The sequence below is a fragment of the Mytilus californianus genome, unplaced genomic scaffold (genome assembly GCF_021869535.1).
Source record: "Mytilus californianus isolate M0D057914Y unplaced genomic scaffold, xbMytCali1.0.p SCAF_2, whole genome shotgun sequence".
NCBI classification, from domain to species: Eukaryota; Metazoa; Mollusca; class Bivalvia; order Mytilida; family Mytilidae; genus Mytilus; species Mytilus californianus.
Genome location: NW_026262668.1, coordinates 15,719,306 through 15,744,443, shown reverse-complemented (window position 1 = coordinate 15,744,443; position 25,138 = coordinate 15,719,306). Strand labels below are relative to the sequence as shown.

The following is a 25,138-nucleotide window of genomic DNA, read 5'->3' as shown; positions in this document are numbered from 1 at the left end:
AACTTTGTTGTACTAAGTAGCTGATAATCCGACTTGAGCTGCTGCAACTTAGATCAAATACATTGATTGGTTTCAGAAATTCCTTGTTAAACTATGATAATTTTTAGGGGAAAACACTATTATATATATAATAAGCTTTACCAATTCCTTTTAAAGTTGAATAACCAAAAACTTAAACATTTTGACAGTCGTTTATTTCTCTAATAAACGATGTTGGCAAGACCATGTCAAATTTATAATAAAAGAATCTTATTTAAAGAGTCAACATTCTAAGGAAAGTTAGAAACGTACTCGTTCGGTTCACTCTGTAAACATTATATATGTCCTTTATAAGACCAATAAAAGCTCATAATGTTTATTTATAAGATAGAATTGAAAACATTCAGCTTGATGCCACACGCATATAGTTACAGGGGTAGCAACCTTACAGATGTCGATAAATATAAAAAGTTAAAGGCAAAATAACTTAGAAATTCAAACAAGAACTGGGTTTTATTCTGGATAGTTCTTACCTATAACACTGAAATTGTGAAATAAGATACCTTTTTATTAGACAACGTGACTCTTTCTTTCATACCTTTTCTTTAATTTGAAATATTACAAACAATCTATACAGTAAATGCATAAAAATCATATACTATAGCGTTGGTGGACACTATTGGAATGTTGACAGTGTAACCGGATAGCAATTTTTACATCTTAAGATTTATTTTGGTAGTTTCAACATACACATATAAAATTCAGAATGGAAATTGGGAATATGTCAAAAAGACAACAACCCGACCAAAGAGCAGACAACAGCCGAAGGCCACCAATGGGTCTTCAATGCAGCGAGAAAATCCCGCACCCGGAGGTGGTCCTCAGCTGGCCCCTAACTAAAATTGTGTGCTAGCTCAGTGAAAATGGACGTCACACTAAACTCCAAAACATATAAATGAACTAAAATTAAAAAACATACTAGACTAGCAAAGGCCAGAGGCTCCTGACTTGGGACAGGCGCAAAAATGTGGAGGGGTTTAACATATGCAAATTTCTTAGGTTTATAATATATTTGCAACTCCCTATATTTTCTAGCGACCAACCAAATACAAGATTGAAATCTTAAAATGTTACAATAATTTCTTATTTGTCTTGTAATACTATATAACATAAAACAGTACAATGTACTATATACAATATTTACAAAAATACAATGAATATAAAGAAATAATTAGATGGAGTCAAGTAGATAACTGTACACTGTTACGATAATTTCAAATAATTAAACCAATGTAACTTCTTCTATAAAAGTCATATTATAATTTATACATCACTTGTGGAAAATTTTTCGACTGATGATATTTCGCAAGTATGAAAAAAACGTTATTTCATTTCACATATGAGTTGACGAAGGAGAAATGGTGTTGTTTTTCATTTCTTCTGATAAAATATCTGGAGTCAACTGGTTTGTTTTGGTGATAGTTTCTGGATCCATGGGTTCCTGGATATTAGAGAACTTCTTGTATTTCTCTTCTTTAAATCGTCGCGCGGTATTTTTTGCATCGATTAGATAGAAAGGACACAAAACAACTGCAATGGCGAATGCTGTTAGGCACATGATACAACCATAACTTATTCTTAATGTTCCCAAGAAATCTGATTTCAGACCTGTTGCAATGGCAATCATCAAACAGTTGACTGAAATTAAAATAAAAAAAAAAACAACAATAAAATACATCTCTTATTTATATTGCTGCGAGAAATATGTGATAAAATGTTTATTGGTGAGATTTTTAACGACAGGATGAATTTAATTCAAACAATCAACTAGACTACAAATGAAATCTCAACTAGTCATGTGACATATGACGCTAATCAAGCAAAAATCACCCTTAATTTGGTGTCGTTGTCGGGAATCAACGCCAAAAGTTTACGTACATCAAACCGATAAGTTTCACGTTGAAATGCAGGTATCTTTAACATTACGCTAAATATCTTATTATCTATTGTCTCAATAAACCAGATTATTGGTCATCAATTACTTATAAAAAATCCCCTATTGTTAGTTGAATGAAAATGTTGGGCTTTTTATGGCTTACAATACGGTATATATATATATATATATATATATATAGGTTTTGCTCATTGCTAAAGACAGTTCGGTGACCTAATGTTGCTTACATCTACGTTAATTTGTATCTAGCTTACAGTTGTCACATTGGCAATCATACCATAGCTTCCTATCTTTATATTAATGTTTGCTTGCTAATGACTTACATTCAGTGGCAATTATTACATGTATATTCAGGACAATATCGTTTTCATACATGTAATATTAAGATGCCCAACTTTGTTTTGGACCAACACTCTGGGGTCGTCAGAGCTCACAGTGTAACAGTCAGCAAGAATTCACCAAGTTCGCACTCATATTTTTTATATTTAGCCTAATAGTCATTGCTCTTCCTCCTAAATAACTTATGCTCGTCGGAAAAAGCAGCAAATTTTTTATTTACTCTTAGTTTGATATGGTAGGAGAATGCACCCATGTCCCCGCACTCGAGGAACAATCAATCAAATATTTAAAGAAAACTTAGATATTCAACCGTTTCTTTTTTGTGTCGCTGCTTCTTTACATTATTTTATAAAATTCAATGCAATTCTTATAACAACAATGAAATTTTAAAACATTGATTGCATCCAGAAAGCAGTTTTCTTTTAATCAACAGACTAGTAGTTGTCGTTCGTTACTGTATATCATATTTGTTCTTCGTTTATTGTTTTGTGCATAAATCAATCAATTATTTATTACTCGTTTGAATTGTCTTACATTTGTCATTTCAGAGCCATTTGTCGCTTATTATACGATATGGGTTTTGCTCATTGTTGAAGGCTGTACGGTGACCTAAGGCTGTTAACTTCTAAGTAATTTGGTTTTGGTTGGAGAGTTGTCTCATCAGCAATCATACCACATCTTCTAAATTTTATATAGTAATTCATTTTGTATCCGCGAATAAAAAAATTAAAGTAATTAAAGCAACCTTTTAGACCTTATGCAAAGTATCATTTTAATCGCTATTGACCTTTCAGTAGCAATTATCAAATTGAATATACTTACATGTAATAAGGTCAGCAATCACAACAAAGAACTTCGTCATTCCGACAGCCCTGGAACTTTTGATACAACAGGAGCAAAATGTCATCGATACTATGATCACAAATATGGTATAGGCCACTATTCCTATGGAGAAGGAGGCTTGGAACAGGAAAAAAAGCATGTCTGAAATTTAAAAAAAATATAGCTTTATGAAAACTCGCGTTATCAGCTATCCTCGGTCGAAGAGTCAGGGTTGGTTATTGTTAACATATCACGATGTCCATCGTCATCTTCGTAATTAAAAGGTGTACTACTCCGGTCCTATTTTTGGCTTCAAAATGGTTATTTTAAATACATTTTATGACATAGATATGTTTCATCTGCATATAGACATAAGATTTTGAGAAAAAAATAATTACTTGAAGTATTACTTCGTTTTGACTGACGCTTTTAATTTTCAAGATAAGATTATATAAGAAATACAAAGGGAACAATCATAACCAAAGAGGAGCCAACACATTTTTCAGAAGAACAAGCTATAACGAATCTATTAAACATTCAGAAAACTTATATCTCAGAAAAGAGCAAATATTAATTAATTCAGACTTGACTAACATTCAGTAGGATTATAAATCACCAATATTTCCTTTTTACAGTCTTCAATGTGTTTTAGAATATATATTATTCACCCAAAATGTCTTAAATTGTATATATCCTATTTGTGACGCCGGTATGCTTGAAAAGCCTTAATAACTTATCAACGACGTCTAAGTGTTTTGCCGAATGTTAAAAAGTTTGGTCCCACACAAAATGTCCTATTCCGATTTGCTGGTAAAACAAGGAAATTTATTGTTTCGTCATATTGATATTGTAAACTATCAGTCGCTCGACACAATATGAAGGCTTTTTTTAAATCGTTCGTTGTGCTCACCTGACAAAAAGCTTCATAGTGCGACTCACAGCTGATATTTTACAATACATATATGCTGAACACTGTATAGTCAATACGTACAGTGTAAACAATTCTACTGTTGTCTCCGGTAGTAAATATATCAGATACGTTCTATGTTCAAATAATACAAAATAATTGGGTTGCTCACCCAATTCGTCAATACAACGGAACTATAAAACAACTTTCATACAAGTTTGAGGTTTAACTAGCTATAAAACCCGGTTTAACCCACCATTTTCTTCGGAAAATGCCTGTACCATGCAAGTCAGGAATATGACAGCTGTTTTTCATTCGTTCTGTTGGTTGATAACGTTCGATTTTGTCAGTTTTTATGGACTTCCCCCTTTTTTAATTTTCCTTGAATTTCGGTATTTTTGTTAAACTTTTTTACTAACCTTTTCCTTTGATATCTCTACAGTCCCATTCTCCATCCGATTCACGGGCACACATTTGATGAATCCCAAGGGATCCAGTAACGCCATTGTGTCTGAACTTAGTCCAAGCTGGATAGAAATACGATACAATACAGAGGACTAAACCTCCTAGCGACAGCAGAAAGGCTATGATTCTCAAACACGTAGAAGCAGGCTTCTGTGGTAAGCAAACCATTTTCTCTTATTTATCTAGTTCAACAAAATTGTTATTAAATATTACTTTCTATATATTTAATACAATTGAAGCAGTCAAGGAAAACATAAACTGTACATTGAAGAGTTCAATTGTTTTATTGACACGAAATCTATTGAAAACTTTTAGAGTGAAACAAAAGCTAGATGATAACTCGAGTAGAGAACCTTTTAGTATTTAATACTTATTTCACTTATTGTTAAATTCCCTCTTTTTCAAAACGTTTGATGATCCCATAAGTAAGGTACGTTTGACATATCTCTTTAAATAACTATGTATACGTATTTGTTTTGATGTGACCGTATTTTTAAGGAACAAAGTCATTAGAATTTATTGTTCTTGCATACTAGGTTAACGTTGATGCAGGGAGTTCATTTATCGACTTATTACCGGCCTTAACATTAATGTTGAAATTCTCTTTGATGCAGAATCATATTTTTTTGTTATTTAACTGTACTTTTCTCTAATAGCATTATGTTATAGCTAAGTGCTATTTCTGTATCTTGTTTATCAAAATGAACACTGAAAACGTCGATAAAAATGTCGATAAAAAAAATCCAGTTATGAGGCTCAAACCCCAGCTGAAAATTTTCAAATCTCCAGTTGTGTCTTGACAACTCTGTCACATGTATGAAACCTTGTCGTTGGTTTTCTTATTTATCATTATAATGTTTAAATATCTATTTTCATAAAGTTAATCGATCAGCATGAACTTCTTAACGCAATACAACATATTTTTTATTTTACGTTTTTTTGGGTTTTTTTTTCTCATTTTCCTGTGACTCCTTCTCATAGAAATTAAGTAAATTCCACATGTGAATGTTGCAGGACTTCTCACATTTCAATAGCACAATGTGTTCAAAAATAATTCAAAGACAACAGTTTCTAACGTAGGGATGTATAAATATTATAGTTGAGCAATAACACTGATAATTTAAAAGGAAACAACTTCAGAAATGTAAAGGACAATACACAAACGATAGAAATAAAAGCAATGATAAGGTATATTGACAAGTAAGAAAACTCAAAAGACTAGGGGCCTGTTTATCGAAGCGCTATTAGGAATAGCACATGTCCTCCATAACTGTAGGATATATTCTATGCTGGTTAATTTGTAATCAAATACGATCGCCGCCTATATATGTTTATTTAGGGAGCAGTACAAATAATATTTGTAGAATAAGACCGCTTAGGGACTATATTAACCCTCTTAACTACATGTATTTGCGTGATATTGATAGTATACACAAGTATAGATTATCACGTCCGTAGCAGAGGCGCTTGGGGAATGGACCACCCATTTTTTTTAATTTTAATTTTTCATTTAGTTAATATTCTTTAATATTTTAATGCATTTTCACTTATTTGATGTGTTTTTCTCTTATCCAAAAGTTATTAAAATAAGAGTAGTATATATATATGAAAGTAAAGAAAAGAACGAATATGGGGTATCCATTCATGACACAAAATTATTATAATACTTCAATAAAAATGCATCGAATTTCACCAGTAGTAAAAATATTAATAAAGAAAATTAGAATTATCACCAGTATTATTATAAAGATAATAACTAATATGTATCTAATAATTGTACATTCAAACTTTATTATATATTATATATACATTTACTACTGTTATTGTAATAACATTTAGATAACAGAAAGGCTGTACGGTTGCCTATAATTGCTTACATCCACTTCATTTGAACTTTGGTGGATAGTTGTCTCATTGGCAATCATACCACAGCTTCCTATTTTTGTATCATTGCTGGTTTCATAATGCCTCACGTTCAGTGGCAAATATTACATGTATATAAGAATAGAGAGGCATCATATATAAACAAATCGCATTAAGTAGATGAAAAAAGGTTAAAATGATAAAGAATATTTACTTTAAAAAAAGTTAAAACACACACAAAATAATTCATGTACTCCGCATTGATATAAAAGATGCACGAGATTTCCCTTTTAACTCTTTAAATCATAATGTTCTAAAACCGTGACACTTCGAATTAAACTCACTCAAAAATATATATTTAGTTTCACTATTTACAAATAAGTTGTTCTGTTTTATCTTAATATATATATATATTATTTTTATTTTGCTATTTGATTACTCCAACACTTAGGATAACGTTTCGGACATCCTAGGTAAAATACTAGTAAGAAATCTTCGATGTTCATGCTCAGATATGCCCTAAGACAGTCCTTAGTCAAACCTAAACCATGTCTTAAGACAGTCCTAAGTCAATCCTAAATCATGTCTTAAGACAGTCCTAAGTCAATCCTAAATCATGTCTAAAGACAGTCCTAAGTCAATCCTAAATCCTGTCTAAAGACAGTCCTTATTCAATCCTAAATCATGTCTAAAGACAGTCCTAATTCAATCCTAAATCCTGTCTAAAGACAGTCCTAATTCAATCCTAAATCATGTCTAAAGACAGTCCTAAGTCCATCCTAAATCATGTCTAAAGACAGTCCTAATTCAATCCTGAATCATGTCTAAAGACAGTCCTAAGTCCATCCTAAATCATGTCTTAAGACGGTCCTTAGTCCATCCTAAATCATGCCTTAAGACAGTCCTAAGTCCATCATAAATCATGGGGTAAAGTATGTTTCAGAAACATATTTCTAGGACACCTTCGATTAACAGGCCCCTGCATGATAAATGAAGACATGATTGATTTTTTTCAATTTTGAACAATATATTTTATATTCATTGATAAATGGAGATGTGTGATATACCTACAGAAACCAAACAACATAAAGAGGTCAATAATCGACAGATGGTTATACAATATTTCAAGCTCTTATTCGCCCCTAGTCAAGAAAAACAGTGTAAATAAATTTTACTGTTATGAATAAGTGGAGATGAGAATTTTAAATTATTGAGACAACAACTCAACGACAAATAAAGACACCTTAAGGTCGAATTACAGTCTTCAACTATCTATCTAACGCATTTTCGTACTTCTGTATCCAATTTCAATTAGTAGTGTATGATCACAGATTCTAAAATTTGTGAGCAATATGTAATGTAGATACAACGGATAAGTATTGGTTCGTTAAAAAGATACCACGAACCCGGAGTGTGAATGGTATCTTTTTAACGATCCAACGCTTATCCATTTTGTCTTTTATTTAAACTATTGTTGAGAAGTCTTTTCAAAATTATAGTTCTTTCATTAACCAGGCCCTATTATCAGTGAGTTCAAATAACTGCATAATTATCTTGAACGATCGCAAGAAACAACAAATAATTAGAAGTATACAGGTATTGGATTTAAATCATGAAATACTATTTGAACAAAATCGTATGCACTTTAAGTATACTGTATTGAAATTTACTTTGAATTATTATTAATCTGAATATGATCTGTAATTTACAAAATAATTCATATTCGAACAAATTTCTAAGTATATATAATACTTATGTTACCAAATTTTTAGCATGAAACCTAATTTTAAACACATCACGATTTGCTCTCATAGTGATTTGCCAATATGAAAATCTAAAGATAAGTATTAAAACAGATGAAATAACCCTATATGTATATAAGAAAATGACAAATTTAGTGTTATCATTTTCTTTTGATATACGTGAAATAGCCAATAATAAACCAAAAATATACAGGAACGTCTGTTCTTATTGCAAAAATATCATGGTTGATGTTTGTATCTCCATTGTGATTAATTAATATTACTATCTCCATTGTGATTTGTTAATGTTACTATTGACATTGTGATTGGTTTATGGTATGTTTGTATCTCCATTGTGATTGGTTAATGTTACTATCGACATTGTGATTGGTTAATGTTAGCATTTAATGTGAATGGTTTATGTTTGTGTCTTCATCTCCATTGTAGTTGGTTAATATCTCTATTTTGATTGGTTAATGTTTCATGGTTTCTCCATTGTGATTGTTTTATGTTTATAGCATCGACATGATTGGTTTTGAAATGTTGCCTTTTCTTTAAAATCTTACTACTATGTGTTTTGTGTTTTTGTTTATTGAGTTTTAAATACATGCAGCATTGAAGATCATTGAATTTTTTTATCAAAAGGGTATTTCTTTTAAATGCTTTACTAGGTATGTTTGGAATTCATTCTCGTGTGCATATCCACTTTTATTGTATTTTTTAAATATTTGGAGACCATATTAAGATTGCCACTTTAATAAACAAAAAAGAGTAGAAATTCGATGCGTAAGATAAGAAAATTGATCCGTATTTCCGAAATTATGTTGTTACTTTCTGTTTCTATCATGTGAATTATTTTTGTTTTAAAAAGTCATATCAATAGGAGCAAAATGTCTCGGAAATTATGAATAACAGTACAATAGCTGATAGAATTAAGTCCAAAATCAAAAGAAAACAGGTATCATACAAAACATACTCTGCATTTATCTAACATATACTTTGGTTAAAATATTCTCAAACCTGAAGTTTCAATCAAAATTAATGAATTGACGTCTTTCAAATGAGTTTGAACTGGTTAAACTACTTAGTTGTCTAATTTTATTTATACAATTCGTTTTTATACTTAAAACAATGTATCTTTAAAAATCTTCTGTATCTGAATTTTCATCTCGATAAAGCTGTATTAAATCTAAAGTTGGTACAGGCAGAGCTTTTCGCGGAGGTTGTTTATCTGAAGTAATATCCTCAACATCGCCCTCCTTATCTTCAAAATAAATAGAATTTTCATGATTTTGCTCGTTGTTGAAATCATTCTTGTTTTTGTCCATATTTCTTGTTGTCTCCCCTTTTTCACTGTTTTCTTCGCTTGTTGTTAATGAATCGTCTTCATTTTCGCTTTCATAAACTGATAGGTCATGCTTATCGGATGTTACAGATATAGGTGTCGAACATGCTGAACGACCTAATGAACATAGTTCATCGTCCTTAAATTCACAATCCTGTATGAATGGCGGAACGGGAGTAGGTGGCGCTTCACAATCAGTGGTATTTTCGGATGTTATAGCTTCATGAGTCGGGCATGTAAGATCCGGAGACTCAAGTCCTTTGTCTTCCATTTCTGTTTCCTGAACATATGGCAGGACGGGGGTTTGGGGTGTTTCGGTCAGATTTTCCGGCAGTGGTGTAACTGGTTGTAAATATCGATATGGATCTGCTGACAGTAACTCATAAAAGTCATCATCAAAGTCAGGAGTAAAGCCTTTATTGGTAAAGTATAAAGATGTTGCAGATTTAAGAGGGACTAGAGTACGAGAAGGTTTTAGGTTAATATCATCCAATTCCTCGTCTTTTTCTAGTTCATCTATTGAATCGTCGGCATCCAGTTCTAAATCAATCAATGTAGGTTCCTTCAGAATCGGGGTTGGTTTGTATGGAAGAAGTTTAGGCGATGTACTTGATTCTTCTTCAATAGTTTCATTGACACTAGGCTCGCTAGGTTCACAATGTCTTACGGGTTCACAGAATTTAGTTTCCGACCAGGCAAACGAGTCCTCGTGGCGATATGATTGTGGTGGAATGTTAGCTGAGAAATGTTTATTTTTCATAGTCCGGTCATTAGCTTTCATTCCGTCCGACCAGGCAAATGTATCCTCGTGCTGATAGGATTGTGGTGGGATGTTAGGTGAGAAAGGTTTCTTTTTGATAGTCAGACCTTTAGCTTTCATTCCATCCAATATATAAAACGGACAGAGAATAAGCGCTATGAAAACAGAAATCACTCCAATAATACCACTGTATCCCAGGCTTGAATTGTATTCTACCTTGCTCTGAAGGATCAAGAGATGGGCTATTGCAACAAATGTTCCTGGAACAAAAGGAAGAGAAGAGATCTGACTGAGGTAGGACATCAACAAAATTCAGTTGTATAAAGATTTTTGGTGAATTTAAAATGTTGTTTTGATATTTTTTTGTGTAGGCCTCCAAAAAGTGATAGTGTAAAATTATATGTCTAGTATTAATCATGTAGTCTGTAAAAAAAATGAATGAAACATAAAATTGAGAATGGAAATGGGGAATATGTCAAAGCGACAACAACCCGACCAAACAGTAGATAACAGCCGAAGGCCACCAATGGGTCTTCAACGCAGCGAGAAAACGTTTGGTAATGTTGGTTTTTCTTACGATAAAAACGTACAATTAAATATATATTATTAAATGATCTTCCCTTTTCTTCTTAAACTTTATAGTAATGCTGGTTTTTTTTACAACTGCTGCTGCGATAATAACTGTTTTCATTAATAAGAAAATATGATTATTTTCATTCAATTTTAGATTGTCGCATTCATTTGTTTATGATTACAAAATCAGCAGTTTTGTTTTTTAAGTTAGAGTGTGGTTGTTAGACAGATCTTACCAGCTGATAAGGCACTGATAAAGGCTAGAAATTTGATTCCTTTCAACATCTTCCATTTGTCTGAACCGAAATGTGCAAGTGTAGCAGATACACAGAAACAAAAGTAAGCTACTAAGCCAAGACATCCTAAAGGTTGTGTTGTCCTAAGCATGTTATCTGAAATGATAAAATAATTACATTTGATAGAAAAGAAAGGATATGGGTATCCATCCTAGACACAAAATCAGTACATGTTCAGCTCAGCAAAAAACACAAAAAAAGCAAAGGAAAAGCGCTTTTATTGCTGTTCTTCATCTCAAAGTCACAGTGAGGCTTTCAAAAAGGAGCAAAAACTCGCAGTTCTTTTTACAATCGAAAATTGAATATCCGCCGAATAACTGCCACATTGAATAACAACCCAGCTTACCGAATCTATATAAGTCTTTAAATGAGCAGTGATAGTGTTTAATCCATGATTGATATGGTGATTGATCGTTGTTTGTTTAACGTGAAGTGGTTGAATCCATGACAAAATTGTGATACATTGAAGTGAATTAACAGTTATTATTAAAGATTAATTACGAAACGGGCAGAACAACCTTGCTTTGAATAATACATAAACAAATGTATAAAAAATATTATATAGTGATATATTATCTTATTTGAAATAGAGGCCGTGCTCTGTTCCCAGTACCTCTATAAGTTTTTTTTTCTGTTTATGAGTCCCCTTCTTCCTGACATTCCCAGATACGACACTGCATAAATCGAGCCAAATAAAAAACTACCTTGTTCCATCCTACTGTATCAGTGCAACTGAAGTAACACATACCTTTTGCTACCAAAGCACTACAGTCATTCTGACCATTTTCCAGACAAATTTGGAAGAGGCCTGATGTTCTCTTTACGATACCATCAGAATACACAATCCATGCAGGTGTAGCAAAACATGCCAAGTATAGAATAAAGCCGACATATGTGGCAATCAATTGGATACTCTTAGGCCTCAGTAAACGTTTCTTGCACTCCATACTAGCTTCTAATAAATTATATAGTGTCTTCCGGTATTAACCAAAAGTAAATATGTATTACATGAGGATCTGGATAGGGGAAAAAAGGGGGGGGACTCCTTCATATCTTTATTCTTTAATTTTTTAGACCATTTTTCTCTACTCTTTATTTATTTTGCCCATTATTCTCTAGTCTTTATATTTGAGCACCCCATAATTCTCTATTCATTATTTTATTTTGTCGGTTTTTCTCTTTTCTTTACGTTTTTGCCCTCTACTCTGCATATTTTACCCATTATTTTCTATTCTGTAAACCCCATTCAGACCCTCTTACATGCCCTTTCTTATGTGCACTCATGGTGAAATGACTTTGTAATAGGTTTTGTTTTAAACAATAGTAATCATGAATGTTTCTTTATTTGTATAGAATATTACATGAAATAATTATCATATTGCAAATTAACGATTATAAGTTACAACAATAGTAAATTCACTACCTTTTAAAAAATAAAAATTGAAAAAAAACTATAAACAATTTCAAATTTCTAACTTCCTCTCAGTACCAAAGAAATAATTTTTGATGAAAATGTCATCATGTAAAGTAAAGAGAGTCAACAAATATTTCGTTTGGAAATCATGATGGCTGTACCTATAGAAACCTTATTACAATGGATATCACATCTAATTTTTGAGAGGTTTTGTTTATAGAATCCGTAAATTAAGATACACCCCATGAAAACTTATTGATCCTTTGAATAAACTTATTCTGAAAGGTTTTTAATTAAACATTGTAAAATATTTGAATATTGGCTTCATTGATACTATAATTGATTTTGCTTTAAAAAAAAAATTAAAGCATGACTAAACAAATATGGAAATACCGTTATGAACACTTTTGGTTCTACATCCTGTCGATATTTATGTTGGCATTGCACAAGGTCATGCTTATCTCATACTGAATATGTAGTCTTTACACTAAATCCATTTGATGTGTACTAATTGATAGTTAAGTTTCGGAAAACATGACTTATGTATTAGCTATAGAATTGGCTTTAAACAGTTTTAGTAAATTTTGGGAATATTTAGGAGTTTTACGTGTACTTGGTGCAAATCTGATGAGTCACGCATTTTCCAACTGACTTTATTAGTTTGTTCTTGTGTTATGCTTGCCCCAAGTAAAGGGAGAATAAAGTGTTCACAAACATTTTTAACCCCGCCACATTATGTGTGTGTCTGTCCCATGTCTTGAGCCTGATAGTCAGTTGTTTTCGTTGAATGCTGTGCGCCACACCGTTTTGACCATAAATCAGGCCTTATGTCACGCGTGGGTCTTTTATCGCTTACTGAACGGTATGGGTTTTGCTCATAGTTGAAGGTACATATTTGTTTTATAAAATTATGATTCTATATATGTACTTTTTTTATAATTAAATTCTCACGAATGTTACAATAAATTAATTGATTTGAGACAAAATTATTTTTTTTACAAAGTATTAATTTTCAAATATACTTCGCATACGCGTTATATATAAGATCTAACGAAACATCTAGATGGAGGAAAAATAATCTTTAAACTATAATTAGTTTGTAATTATTTTATATTTGAAGATTACTGTGAGAATTTTAGAAAAAAAACCAAATCTTTTAACATTATAGATTAAGTTAAGAGTTAGTACAAGGTAAATAAATTTCATTTATAATGTAGTTTATATAAGAACATGCACACTCCTTTTCGTCTGATTTCAAAATTGTTAACTCCATTTGAATGTTAACAGGATCCATATTAGTTTTATCATAATTGCTGGCACAATATTACAGATATATAATTATGTTGGTGTGTTTAATTAACAGAAACATACCTTCACCTACATATATAGCATTGAGGCGACACAAGTCTCACGTTCAGATGATCAATCATTAATTTTTTTCATTAAAGAGCAAGATATTTTATACAACCATACGAATATTACGGAAGCGTATTCGGTCACGAGTTTATAGTAATTTCGTCGAAAAGTTGTGTTTTATATTAGATTTATTATAATCGCTGGAACGATATTACAGATATATATATGATTATTTTGGTGTGTTTAATTAACAGTAACACACCATTGCCTACATATTAAGCATTGAGGCGACAAGTTCTCATTGAAAATTTATTATTTTTGTTTGTTAAAAATTAGTAACTATGTACATATAATTACTATTAATATAAAAATAAGGAGATGTGGTATGATTGCCAATGAAACAACTATCCACCAAAGTTCAAATGAAGTGGATGTAAGCAATTATAGGCAACCGTACGGCTTTCAAGAATGAAAAAAATACATACCTTATAGTCGGCTATAAAAGGCTCCGACATGAAAAATATGAAACAGTCCAATTGAGAAAACTAACGGCCTAATTTATAACAAAACAATTTACGAAAAACAAATATGACAGATATGAATTAACGACAACCACTGAACTACAGTGAGTGGCGTTACAGCACAACATAAGAACAAACTATAAAAATCAGTTGAAAAAGGCTTAAGGATGTACTTAGGTGAAATTAAAAAAAATCTAGAATTTAAAATTGATACAATAAGTCAGAAGAGCATTAGTTAAGGAACAAAATAAACTAAAAAGATTGATAGGTTATGGAGCTCCTTTTCGAGATATTTAATATTTAAAAAATGGCGGGAAAAGACTGACTCGAACTTTAACTTTTATTTGTATTGGTATTATTTGGGTCTCAAATCGAAACAAAAGAAATCTAGAATCTGCTTTAATTTTGGTAAATGACCTTTTATGAGCTATTGAAGTCTTATATGAAAAGAAAAAATGGTGTTATGGGGCAAAATATTTTACCTTGTATCTTAGGAAAAAAACCAAGGAGTCCGAACATCTGACAAAAATTCCTATTCATTTACCAAAATTAAAGCAGATCCAATGGAATAGTGTAAAGACGTCATTAAGAGACAGAGAAAAAACATGACCTTGTACAATGCCAAAATATAGGCATTGACATATTGTAGTATCGTGAAAGTACATATGTGTAATATTTAGTATGGTTTAAATTTACTGATAACAAAATCAATATTTATACCAATAAAAACATTTTCAAAGATTAAATTACAATGTTGAATAGGTAACTTTTAAGAATAAGTTTATTTAAATGATTGGTAAGTTTACCCGGATCGTAATTTAATTTCCGGGCTCGGTTAACAACATCACCGTAAAATTGAGGATGTGCTATTCCGTTTCAAATAAGTTTTCTACAGGTACAGCCAAACTTGATACCAAATCTTTGTATCTATGGAAGAATATAGTAAAGGTTTTAAGTAATTTGTGGTAACGAAATCCCTGTAATTATTTACTAGTAATACATAGATTACGCTCATTGAAATCCGAAACGTCACTACAGACACGAGCGTAGCGAACGAGTTAGGATATATAAACACCGTAAGACGGTGCCAAAGGTGCATCACCGTCCCAAAAAAGAAAAATGAACAATAGGGAAAGAAAAATCATCCCGTTTGTCGTAAATTTTTGTGTAGAGTTTCTGATGTAATACTGAAATATCTAAATCTAGGAAAGGACAGTTATTGCTGTTAATATTTGATTTATTTAATGTAAGTTCCTTTGGGTAAATTTCAGCAGTATATTTAGAAAATTCTTGATTATTCAACGAAAAAATATCATTAAGATAACGGTAAGTGTTGTTGAATTTATCAATTAAATTGAATTAAGACGGTTCTTTTCTGAATTTTTCCATAAACTGTGATTCATAACAGTATAGGAACAAGTCTGCTATTAAGGGGCACAATTGGTGCCCATAGGAATAACTGCAACCTGTCGATAAACTTTATTGCCGAAACGTATTTTATTGCCCAAAATAGTTCTATATTATATGCTGATGTCGGGAGAAATTTTTTGATTTCATAATCATTTACATTTTTTTTTTATTCGAGCGTCACTGATGAGTCTTTTGTAGACGAAACGCGCGTCTGACGTACACAACTTTAATCCTGGTATCTACGATGAGTTTATTTACAAGTAAATTTTACAAATAGTGCATGCATGTTTTCCAATGATGTAATCTTGAATCCTTACCTACATTATAAAAACATATTCTATATCGTATAAATGCATTCCCTTTTTGATGAAAAAGCAACTGTGCATGGTGACTAAAACACAAATTCATGTATGATATATGTGGATTGAACCTATCACATTTGTGGTTTAATATCACATTTTGAAAATAATTTAGTAATATTTAAAATAAAAGAGTACATAATAATCCTATTTCTAGAATAAGAATCAAACTTCAAGTATTCGCAAAGCGGTTTGTGTTTGTACCTGCCGACAAAGCAGCCACAACTGTGGTGGTGGTATGACGCAAATAGTACACAGAAGTTCTTACAATGAAATTATAAATTCTTTTACATTCAGGTCAGTGCGCTCCACAGAGAGTCATATAGTAAACAGTCATATCATAACCACATCACAGCTTTAAGGCCTCTTCTGGACATTTGAAGGTCCCTCTTATGTATTGGTTACCTAAACTACGCAAAGTAACCGTAAAATATCGTTCCATCTCGGCCTCTAGTAAGTGTTCTTTAACTATTCTTTCAGTGCTTTTAACTAGTTCCTTAAAGAACTTATCATTAACTATTGTAATAAAACATATGAAAATAGTGGAATTAACTATTTTTGGAGTGTAAAAGTAAAAAATTCTTTGCATGTGTTACATAAATTACGTGCGTTTGATGGTCCTTTTGATTCTGCTGATAGTTTTGACTTTTCAACTCTTTACACAACACTTGCACACAATGTCATGTTTTTCTCTGAATTTTAATGACGTCTTTTCACTAAATCCATTAGATGTTGAATGTGTACTGATTCCTATTTTAGTCTTAGATGAATTATTTTTTTATTAGTTGTTATTTGCTTTAAATTAGCTGTCAGTAACTGCGAATACTCTCAGATCTGTACTTAATGTCTTTTTTTGTTGGGGGATGTATAAATACCCTGCCATGTCCGGTCTTTGTTTTTGTTAGATGTTTTTCTGCTTTGTATCGATTTGATGAGTTCAGTCCTTTTCAACTGATTTTTTATAGTTTGTTCTTATGTTGTACTGTTACATCACTGTCCCAGGTTAGGGGGAGGGTTGGGCGCCAACAACTAGTTTAACCCCAACACATTATGTATGTGCCTGTCCCAAGCCAGGAGCCTGTAACTCATTGGTTGTCGATTGTTGCTGTATATCATATTTGTTTTTCGTACATTGTTTTGTTCATAAATTAGGCCGTATGTTTTCTCGTTTGAATTGTTTTACATTTGTCATTTCGCAACCTTTTATAGCTGACTTTGCGTAATGGGTTTTTCTCATTGTTGAAGGCCGCACGGTGCCATAAAGATTGTTAACTTCTATGTCATTTGGTCTCTGATGGAGAGTTGTCTCATTGGCAATCATACCACATCTGCTTATTTTTATAAATACATGTACTATGTTAACTCCTACGTTATTTGGCCTCTGGCGGAAAGTCGTCATATTGGCAATCATACCACTTCTCCTTATTTCTATATCATCTACACACTGAAAAATCTAAATATACCTGAAAACGTATATATTTTTGTTCTTTCCCTTCCACTCGCATCAAGTTGAATAATAAAGTTGAGTCCATAAACAATTTGCAAAAAAAAAGTTTAATAAGATCATGGTTAATTTCGTATAATTATGATATATTAACCACAACAGCAATACATATTCAAACAAAAAGAAATGTGGATTATTTTGAAAGAATATGAGGTCCGATTAATCTGCAAGTATCAAGGGATTTGTTCAGGTTGTTATGATGTTAACTATTATTAAAAGAGCTAATCATACCAGTAAAGAAATTACAGCAGATTCCATTTAGTGTGTAGCCAAAGGTAATATCTTTGGTTAGCTTGCTTGTTAGCTGAACCGTGAAGTCATTGTTAGGTTAGGTAAACTACCCTACTTTAAGAATAGACTAGTCAGACAGAAAACCAATCGATCTGTCTGTTGGACTATGCTACTTCGAAAGGAGGGTAGTATACCTGACCTAATAATGACTTCACGGTTCAGCTAACAAGCAAGCTAACCAAAGATATTACCTTTGGCTACACACTCAATGGAATCTGCTGTAACCCATTTAAGAAGCTGATAATACTAGTGAAGAAGTTATCCCATTTTAAGAGCTAATCATACCAGTAAATAAACAAATCTGTGAGACCATCAAAGGTATAACTTAAATTATATTCAAAACTATTTAAATTGTATATATATGATATGCAATACAACATTCACACCCATGCATACCCTTATTGCAAGCAATATGTTATGTTTTCATACAAACATATGTTTAACAGATAGATTATAGATTTTATTGTCATTGCATGACTTATTTTACAAATATGCAATTCATCAGGTAAGCTGAGTCCGTGCAAGTTTCAAGGTAATACACAATTAACTTACATTTGAAGCATTTATGCATCACAGTTACCATTGAGGATGAACCTTTTCTGTTATTTTAAAGCAAGTTTTTTAGTATATGTAATTAGTAATTATTCCATATTACCATAGCAACCAACCAAAATTAAAAAAGTTACTTCTATTTCTGACGTTATATGAAAATGCTTAGATTAATTGATCATTTACAAATTAATTTCCCCAAAATATCCATGTATGTTTTCCTAATAAGGTATCATGGCATCCTTACCTACGTAGGCAAGAAACACTGGTATTGAGTCACAACTGTTATATTTCAGAAAAAAAAGCTGTAGACATTTGAAAGAGAACATTAGTAGTTTAATACATTTTTGTTTTATATTTCAGAGTGTGTTTGTCATACCTTTGTTTATATGTTGCACTGACGAGACATTTATTGTCGTTTGTCATACCTTTGTTTATATGTTGCACTGACGAGACATTAATTGTCGTTTGTCATACCTTTGTTTATATGTTGCACTGACGAGACATTAATTGTCGTTTGTCATACCTTTGTTTATATGTTGCACTGACGAAACATTTATTGTCGTTTGTCATACCTTTGTTTATATGTTGCACTGACGAGACATTAATTGTCGTTTGTCATACCTTTGTTTATATGTTGCACTGACGAGACATTAATTGTCGTTTGTCATACCTTTGTTTATATGTTGCACTGACTAGACATTAATTGTCGTTTGTCATACCTTTGTTTATATGTTGCACTGACGAGACATTTATTGTTGAGATGCGGTACTCTGGCGCCGTATAATTAGTACTGTTTATGTTAGTAATGTACATGACAATTTCTAGACACGCCATATTAATATAGTTTTGTTTATACTTTATACTTTACATACGGATAACAAGAGATGAACCAATACACTTGAATATTCAGAGTTTCCGTAGTTTATTTCGATAATATGATTATATCTTGTTCATTCTAAATTTGCCAGAAAGGACTCTTTGATTAATTGTACTTTGAGGTATAGGCTTTTCTGTAATCTTTATAGTTTCTTCTGTCGTTGTAGCAGTTTCGGACTCTTGCAATAAGTGGTCAAAACTTAATTCGGTTGATTCTGGCATTTCTTCTGTTTTATACCTTACTACAAAGTCTTCGAAGAAGTGTGGTAGTTCATCTTTCTTTTTCTTTTTCTTTTTCTTACTTTTGTCATTTTTTCTTTCGCTTTTATCTTCTATTCTCATTTCTTCACTATGGGATATTTCATTAACGTCGGGTTCTTTAGTAATTTTGTCGTATACTTGTTCTTCTAACTTCGAGCTTATAAGTTCAACAACCCGTGGGTTTTCAACATCGGTCCTTTCTTCTTTTTCATATGTTTGTTCTGTAATTGTCTGATCTGTTGTTTCTTCTTTTTTCTTTTTTTTATGATGTTTCTTCTTTTTCTTTTTGGAGCCAGTTGACTCGTCCATGTCTTCATTCGTATGTGCTTCTTTTGAATCTTCTTGTTTTTCGCGTTTTTTGTCCAATATCCCGGTGTCCACAATACCTGTATTCGTATCAGGTTTATATTTTTGCTTATTTTCAAAATGAACAATATTGTTTTCTGACTGTTGCAAAGCAGGTACTTCGGGATAAAGTAATAGTGCGTCCCCTATAGCCCCTTCTTCAGCACTTTTGTCGTATACTAGTTCTTCTAACTTCGGCTTTGTTGCATCAATAGTCTTAGATTTTTCAAAATCAGGTTGTTTTTCCTTTTCATGAGTTGTTAGTTTTGACAACGCCATTTGTTCTGTATTTGTCGTATCAACTGTTTCTTCTTTTACATGTTTCTTTGCTTTGTGTTGTTTCTTCTTCTTCTTCTTTTTCTTTTTGGAGCCCGTTGATTCTGATTCGTATACATCTGCAGTCTTGTGCTTTTCATTTGAAAATTCTTGTTTTTCATCCTGGTTCTTGTCTAATATCTCATTATGGGCAACGTCTTTAATACCAAATATATCTATGTCCGTATCACGTATTTCTTTCGTTTCTTGATCCATCACCTCTGGTTTATTTTCGAAATCATTTTTTTCTGTTAATGGTTGCAAAGCAATCATTTCGGGATAAGATAATAGCATTTTATCTGTAGTTTCTCTACTGTCTTCTTCATTCGTTTTATTATAATCTTGTTCCATTACCTTTTCTTCTTTCTTTTCTGATTCTTTTATTGTTGCTGTGTTCTTGTTTTTGATCATATTAAGAAGTGTAGATGAACGCTTTTTCGACTGTTTAGATGTAGAGGGTCTAGGTTCATTATACACTTCCATTATTTGCGAGTGATAGGTCGGACAACGATCCAAAATGAATGTAGTTTCCGGTGCTAAACTGGATAGAACAGGTGGTAGTTGCGGCTCTGTTCTGTCCCAACGCTTTTGACGTTTGTCACGTGGTTTGTCTAGTTGTTTTGTTGTTGTTATACCATCAATTATGTAAAACGGAGCTATGATAATAGCGATTACATCTGCAACAAGTCCTAGGTACCCACTATAGCTCAATTGGCTGTCTTCGAAGGTGTCACTTTGTAATATTGTCAGTGTTGCCATGGCAATAAAAATACCTAAAAAGAAAATAATTATAAAAGCATAAATGTAGTTACATTATATGATGATAACTTTTAAATCAAGTGATAGCATTGTTTCGAGAGTTTAATGAAACTAAAGCATACTTGTTGTTACAAGTTATTAATTCAAGAAATGAAATTGTCTTGATAGTTTAATGACCATACTATCTTTTTTATAACCTGAGGAAGTGTTGCTTGATGTAAGTGGAAAGTCTACATATTTCTTAATTTTACATTAACATGTAAATTTTAAGCTTTCGTTTATGTTGGAAAAAATGCCAATAGAAAAATACTAAAACTTTCTTATATCAATATTTAGTGGAAGATTGATAAATCGAATTTGGAACAATTCTATTTACTTTTATAGCTAGAGAATTCGAAAAGTATAAAATGTTTCATTTCTTAACATTGATACAAAACTTGAAAAAAGAATCAGAGAAAAAAAATTTTTATATAGAAAATACAAATTCAAACAATACATTAAAATTTTGATTTTCGAATCTTATTAAGAAAACGATTTTTTGAAAAAAACTTCAAAAGCATTTTTTTTTTTTTTTTTGCAAAACAGGTTGATTTAAAAATATCTTTTTCTAAATAAAATGATCATTGTTTGGCGTAAATGTACACTAAAAAGGGTGTAAATATGAAAAACCCTGAAACGAAGAATGGAATAAAAAATAAAAATGTACCGATGAAGATTGGTTTTTTTATGTTTCATTTAGATTGACTCTAGACAATGTGAATGTTGTGATGGGAAACAATTCCTTGTGTCAATCAAAATTTGTTGACAAAAAAATATTTCCAACTTCAAAAAAATATATATAAACTTAAAAAAAGATAAAATGGATAAATTTTTAAATGATTTTTTTACTTTAAAGATCATAGCTATTAGTAATTTCTTTTGATTTTTTTAAAAGTGTGGCCTTGTATGTGTGGGGTTAAGAATTGTTTTCTCCACCTTTGAGAATAGGTGGACGCCGCCTATGACGCGTTTATTTTCTTTGAATACATATCCAAAGAGCTCTAACCATAGAATTCCCCGGCACGTCTCTAGTAGATAAGTTATGAGAGCTGACAATAGTTGGTTGTGTTTGGAGGGTTCCATATTCTTCACGAAAAAGGCTCCTTTTGCCTCGTCGGCAATTTTTATTAAAATGTCACGAACAATGCATGTCTCATCTCTCTTCAAATCCTTCAATTTTCATAAATGCATGAAATGTTTCATGCAGAATGGATCAAGGATTGTCAATAGTTTTGTACATGAAAATTATATTTATTATATTTATAGAATAATGCTGTGTTTGGCATTGCCAATGTGAAAATCGCAGCCAAGTTTAAAGACATATATACTGTATATGACGACCTGAACCATTGCAAAATAACATGTCAGGCTCTGAATTTCACACCGTTTTAATTTCATTTTTAAATTAGAATAGATACCAGATGCAATTTTACAATACCTTCTATTAATGCTGTGATAAAAGATGTAAGTTTGTGGTACCTGCCAATAACGCCGTGATACTAGATGCGAGTTTATATTACCTGCCGCGAACGCCGTGATACTAGATGTAAGTTCATATTACCTACCACTAACGCCGTGATACTTGATGTAGGATTATATTACCTGCCGCTTACGCCGTGATACTAGATGTAAGTTTATATTACCTACCACTAACGACGTGATACTTGATGTAAGTTTATCTTACCTGCCGCTTACGCCGTGATACTAGATGTAAGTTTATATTACCTGCCGCTAACTCCGTGATACTTGATGTAGGATTGTATTACCTGCCGCTTACGCCGAAATACTAGATGTGAGTTTATATTACCTGTCGCTAACGCCGTGATACTAGATGTAAGTTTCTCTAATTCTTCGTCAATTTATCCCTTTCTGCACCCATTGTATAAAAAAAATTTAATCAACGTGTGGGTCGTTTGGTCTCAGTTCTTCATTGGTTAAAATCCGATTATGACGTCGAATTTTCTTGCTTTCCTCTGAATTTCCTATTGTGACGGCATGAAAAAAGGCGACCATGCCTGATGACGTCACATAGAAAGAACACATCTTTTTGCAGATCATTCGAAAAGAAGGAATAAATTTGCCTGCGTATTGTTTGAAAATCATTAGAGAAACAGATTCCACCACCAAATCTCGTGTAATACGATATTTATCCACTCTCGACAGTTAAATTTTAAATATTTAAAACGCTCGGCGAGCCTCGCGTTTTAAATTTGAAAATTTAACTGTCTCGAGTGGATAAATATCGTATCACACTCGATGCAGTGGTAGAATCTTTATTTATATAATTTGCCACTAACGACGTGATACTAGATGTAAGTTTATATTACATACCACTAACGCTGTGATACCAGATGTAAGTTTATATAACTTGCCACTAACGACGTGATACTAGATGTAAGTTTATATTACCCGCCACTAACGCCGTGATACTAGATGTGAGTTTATATTACCTGTCGCTAACGCCGTGATACTAGATGTAAGATAATATTACCTACCACTAACGCCATGATACTAGATGTGAGTTTATATTACCTGTCGCTAACGCCGCGATACTTGATGTATATAGATTATATCATGGCATTTTTCATATCAGACCCCTTATCAGCCCTAGGTCATGATATCAGCCCGAGAGCCGACAGGCTCGAGGGATGATTTTGACCATGGGCTGATAAAGGGTCTGATATGAAAAATGACATGTTATGTTCTTTTTATCATATACTTCAGCAGAAGACATACAGACAAAAACTATTTCTAAAACTTTGAAAAAATGCATTTGTTGAAATATTTGTTTTGCATTTTTTAACAATATATTTTCTTGATTCCTAATATTTTTTTCATCCAACTTTGTTATGTTTACACAAAATAAGTACCATTGAGGTGTATTTTCCGGAATTTTCCGAATGACGTCGAATTGTCATGCGATAACGTTACAGAAAAGCATACGCTAATAACCGGAAGCAGTTGATATAAAACGGAAGCAGTTGATATAAACCGGAAGCAGTTGATAACAAAAGTCTTATCACACGGCAAAAGCAATTCTTCAAATTTAATGAATAAATATATGTACAAATTAGTTTTATCATGGGGTACAATTATACCCTTATTTTCTATAAGTACATGATAAAAGTTTATATAACCTACCACTAACGCCGTGATACTTGATGTAAGATTATATTACCTGCCACTAACGACGTGATACTAGATGAAAGTTAAGCTTACCTGTTGCTTACGTCGTGATAATAGATGCGAGTTTATATTACCTGTCGCTAACGCCGTGGTACTAGATGTAAGTTTATATTACCTGTCGCTTACGCCGTGATACTAGATGTAAGTTTATATAACTTGCAACTAACGACGTGATATTAGATGCAAATTTATAGTACCTGCCGCTAACTCCGTGATACTAGATGTAAGTTTATACTATCTACCACTAACGCCGTGATACTTGATGTAAGATTATATTACCTGCCGCTAACGCCGTGATACCAGATGCCAGTTTAATTCCTTTTAGTTTTTTCCAATGTTTTGTCCAGATGAACGTCAATGTGGCAGATATTCCATATACAGTATACATAGCAAAGCCCAGTGATCCCAAAACTTGTGACATTTTAAACAAGGAATCTAAGATCAAAAGAAACTTGTATCATCATCATTTGTTCTTATACTTTTATTGCTTAAAATATGATACTCTGTATTTATTAGATCGATGGATTTGGTTTATTTTAGGTCTTTTTTGGTCATATAGCTCTTTCTGTTTCGGTTCTTATATATCCTTCGCTTTCAGATATTCGGCTTTGGGCGTACCTGGTGAAGGTAAATCCAGAAAAGAGCTTCGGATGAATGAAATTTATAACGTGTTGTTTTTATTTTTTATATTTCTTTTATTAATGGCATCCATTTAAAGTTTTTTTTGTCCTCATTTTACTTCAGTTGCCCTGTTATTTTTAGGGTTATGGTTCATTTTAAGGTTGTGTTTGGATTAGAATTTGGCTTGTGGTTAGTATTGGGGTTTTAATAAGTTCAGATAAAAAATATGGAGGATAAAAAGATTGTGAACACTTTGGCCATATATAATGACGGTAAAATACACC

General features: G+C 32.1%; 2 protein-coding genes and 1 long non-coding RNA gene across 3 annotated transcripts; all 3 read right to left on the bottom strand.

Moving 5' to 3' along the window:
• Window positions 1-339: 339 nt before the first annotated feature.
• On the bottom strand, window positions 340-4,684 carry LOC127729336 (uncharacterized). Its single transcript, XR_007994591.1, has 3 exons — window positions 4,421-4,684; window positions 3,095-3,256; window positions 340-1,677 (listed from the first exon to the last, which is right to left on the bottom strand). It is a non-coding gene; the product is annotated as an uncharacterized LOC127729336 (long non-coding RNA).
• Window positions 4,685-8,811: 4,127 nt separating this feature from the next.
• LOC127729335 (uncharacterized) lies at window positions 8,812-12,064 on the bottom strand. Its single transcript, XM_052237093.1, has 3 exons — window positions 11,794-12,064; window positions 10,986-11,141; window positions 8,812-10,436 (listed from the first exon to the last, which is right to left on the bottom strand). Exons 1-3 carry the CDS (start codon window positions 11,990-11,992, stop codon window positions 9,211-9,213), a joined length of 1,581 nt encoding a protein of 526 aa, XP_052093053.1. The 5' UTR covers window positions 11,993-12,064; the 3' UTR covers window positions 8,812-9,210.
• Window positions 12,065-17,640: 5,576 nt separating this feature from the next.
• On the bottom strand, window positions 17,641-24,435 carry LOC127729334 (glutamic acid-rich protein-like). The gene is made up of 3 exons (XM_052237091.1): window positions 24,431-24,435; window positions 19,172-21,022; window positions 17,641-19,122 (listed from the first exon to the last, which is right to left on the bottom strand). Exon 2 carries the CDS (start codon window positions 21,006-21,008, stop codon window positions 19,392-19,394), a length of 1,617 nt encoding a protein of 538 aa, XP_052093051.1. The 5' UTR covers window positions 21,009-21,022; window positions 24,431-24,435; the 3' UTR covers window positions 17,641-19,122; window positions 19,172-19,391.
• Between the last annotated feature and the right edge of the window lie 703 nt (window positions 24,436-25,138).

What these genes read in the sequence shown, in the direction of transcription:
- LOC127729335 (XM_052237093.1), bottom strand. Translation starts at nt 11,992, where the DNA reads ATGGAGTGCAAGAAACGTTTACTGAGGCCTAAGAGTATCCAATTGATT. An exon ending in TAGTGCTTTGGTAGCAAAAG is followed by an intron (nt 11,142 to 11,793) that starts GTATGTGTTACT and finishes TTATCATTTCAG; the next exon opens with ATAACATGCTTAGGACAACA. An exon ending in TATCAGTGCCTTATCAGCTG is followed by an intron (nt 10,437 to 10,985) that starts GTAAGATCTGTC and finishes CTTTTGTTCCAG; the next exon opens with GAACATTTGTTGCAATAGCC.
- LOC127729334 (XM_052237091.1), bottom strand. Translation starts at nt 21,008, where the DNA reads ATGGCAACACTGACAATATTACAAAGTGACACCTTCGAAGACAGCCAA.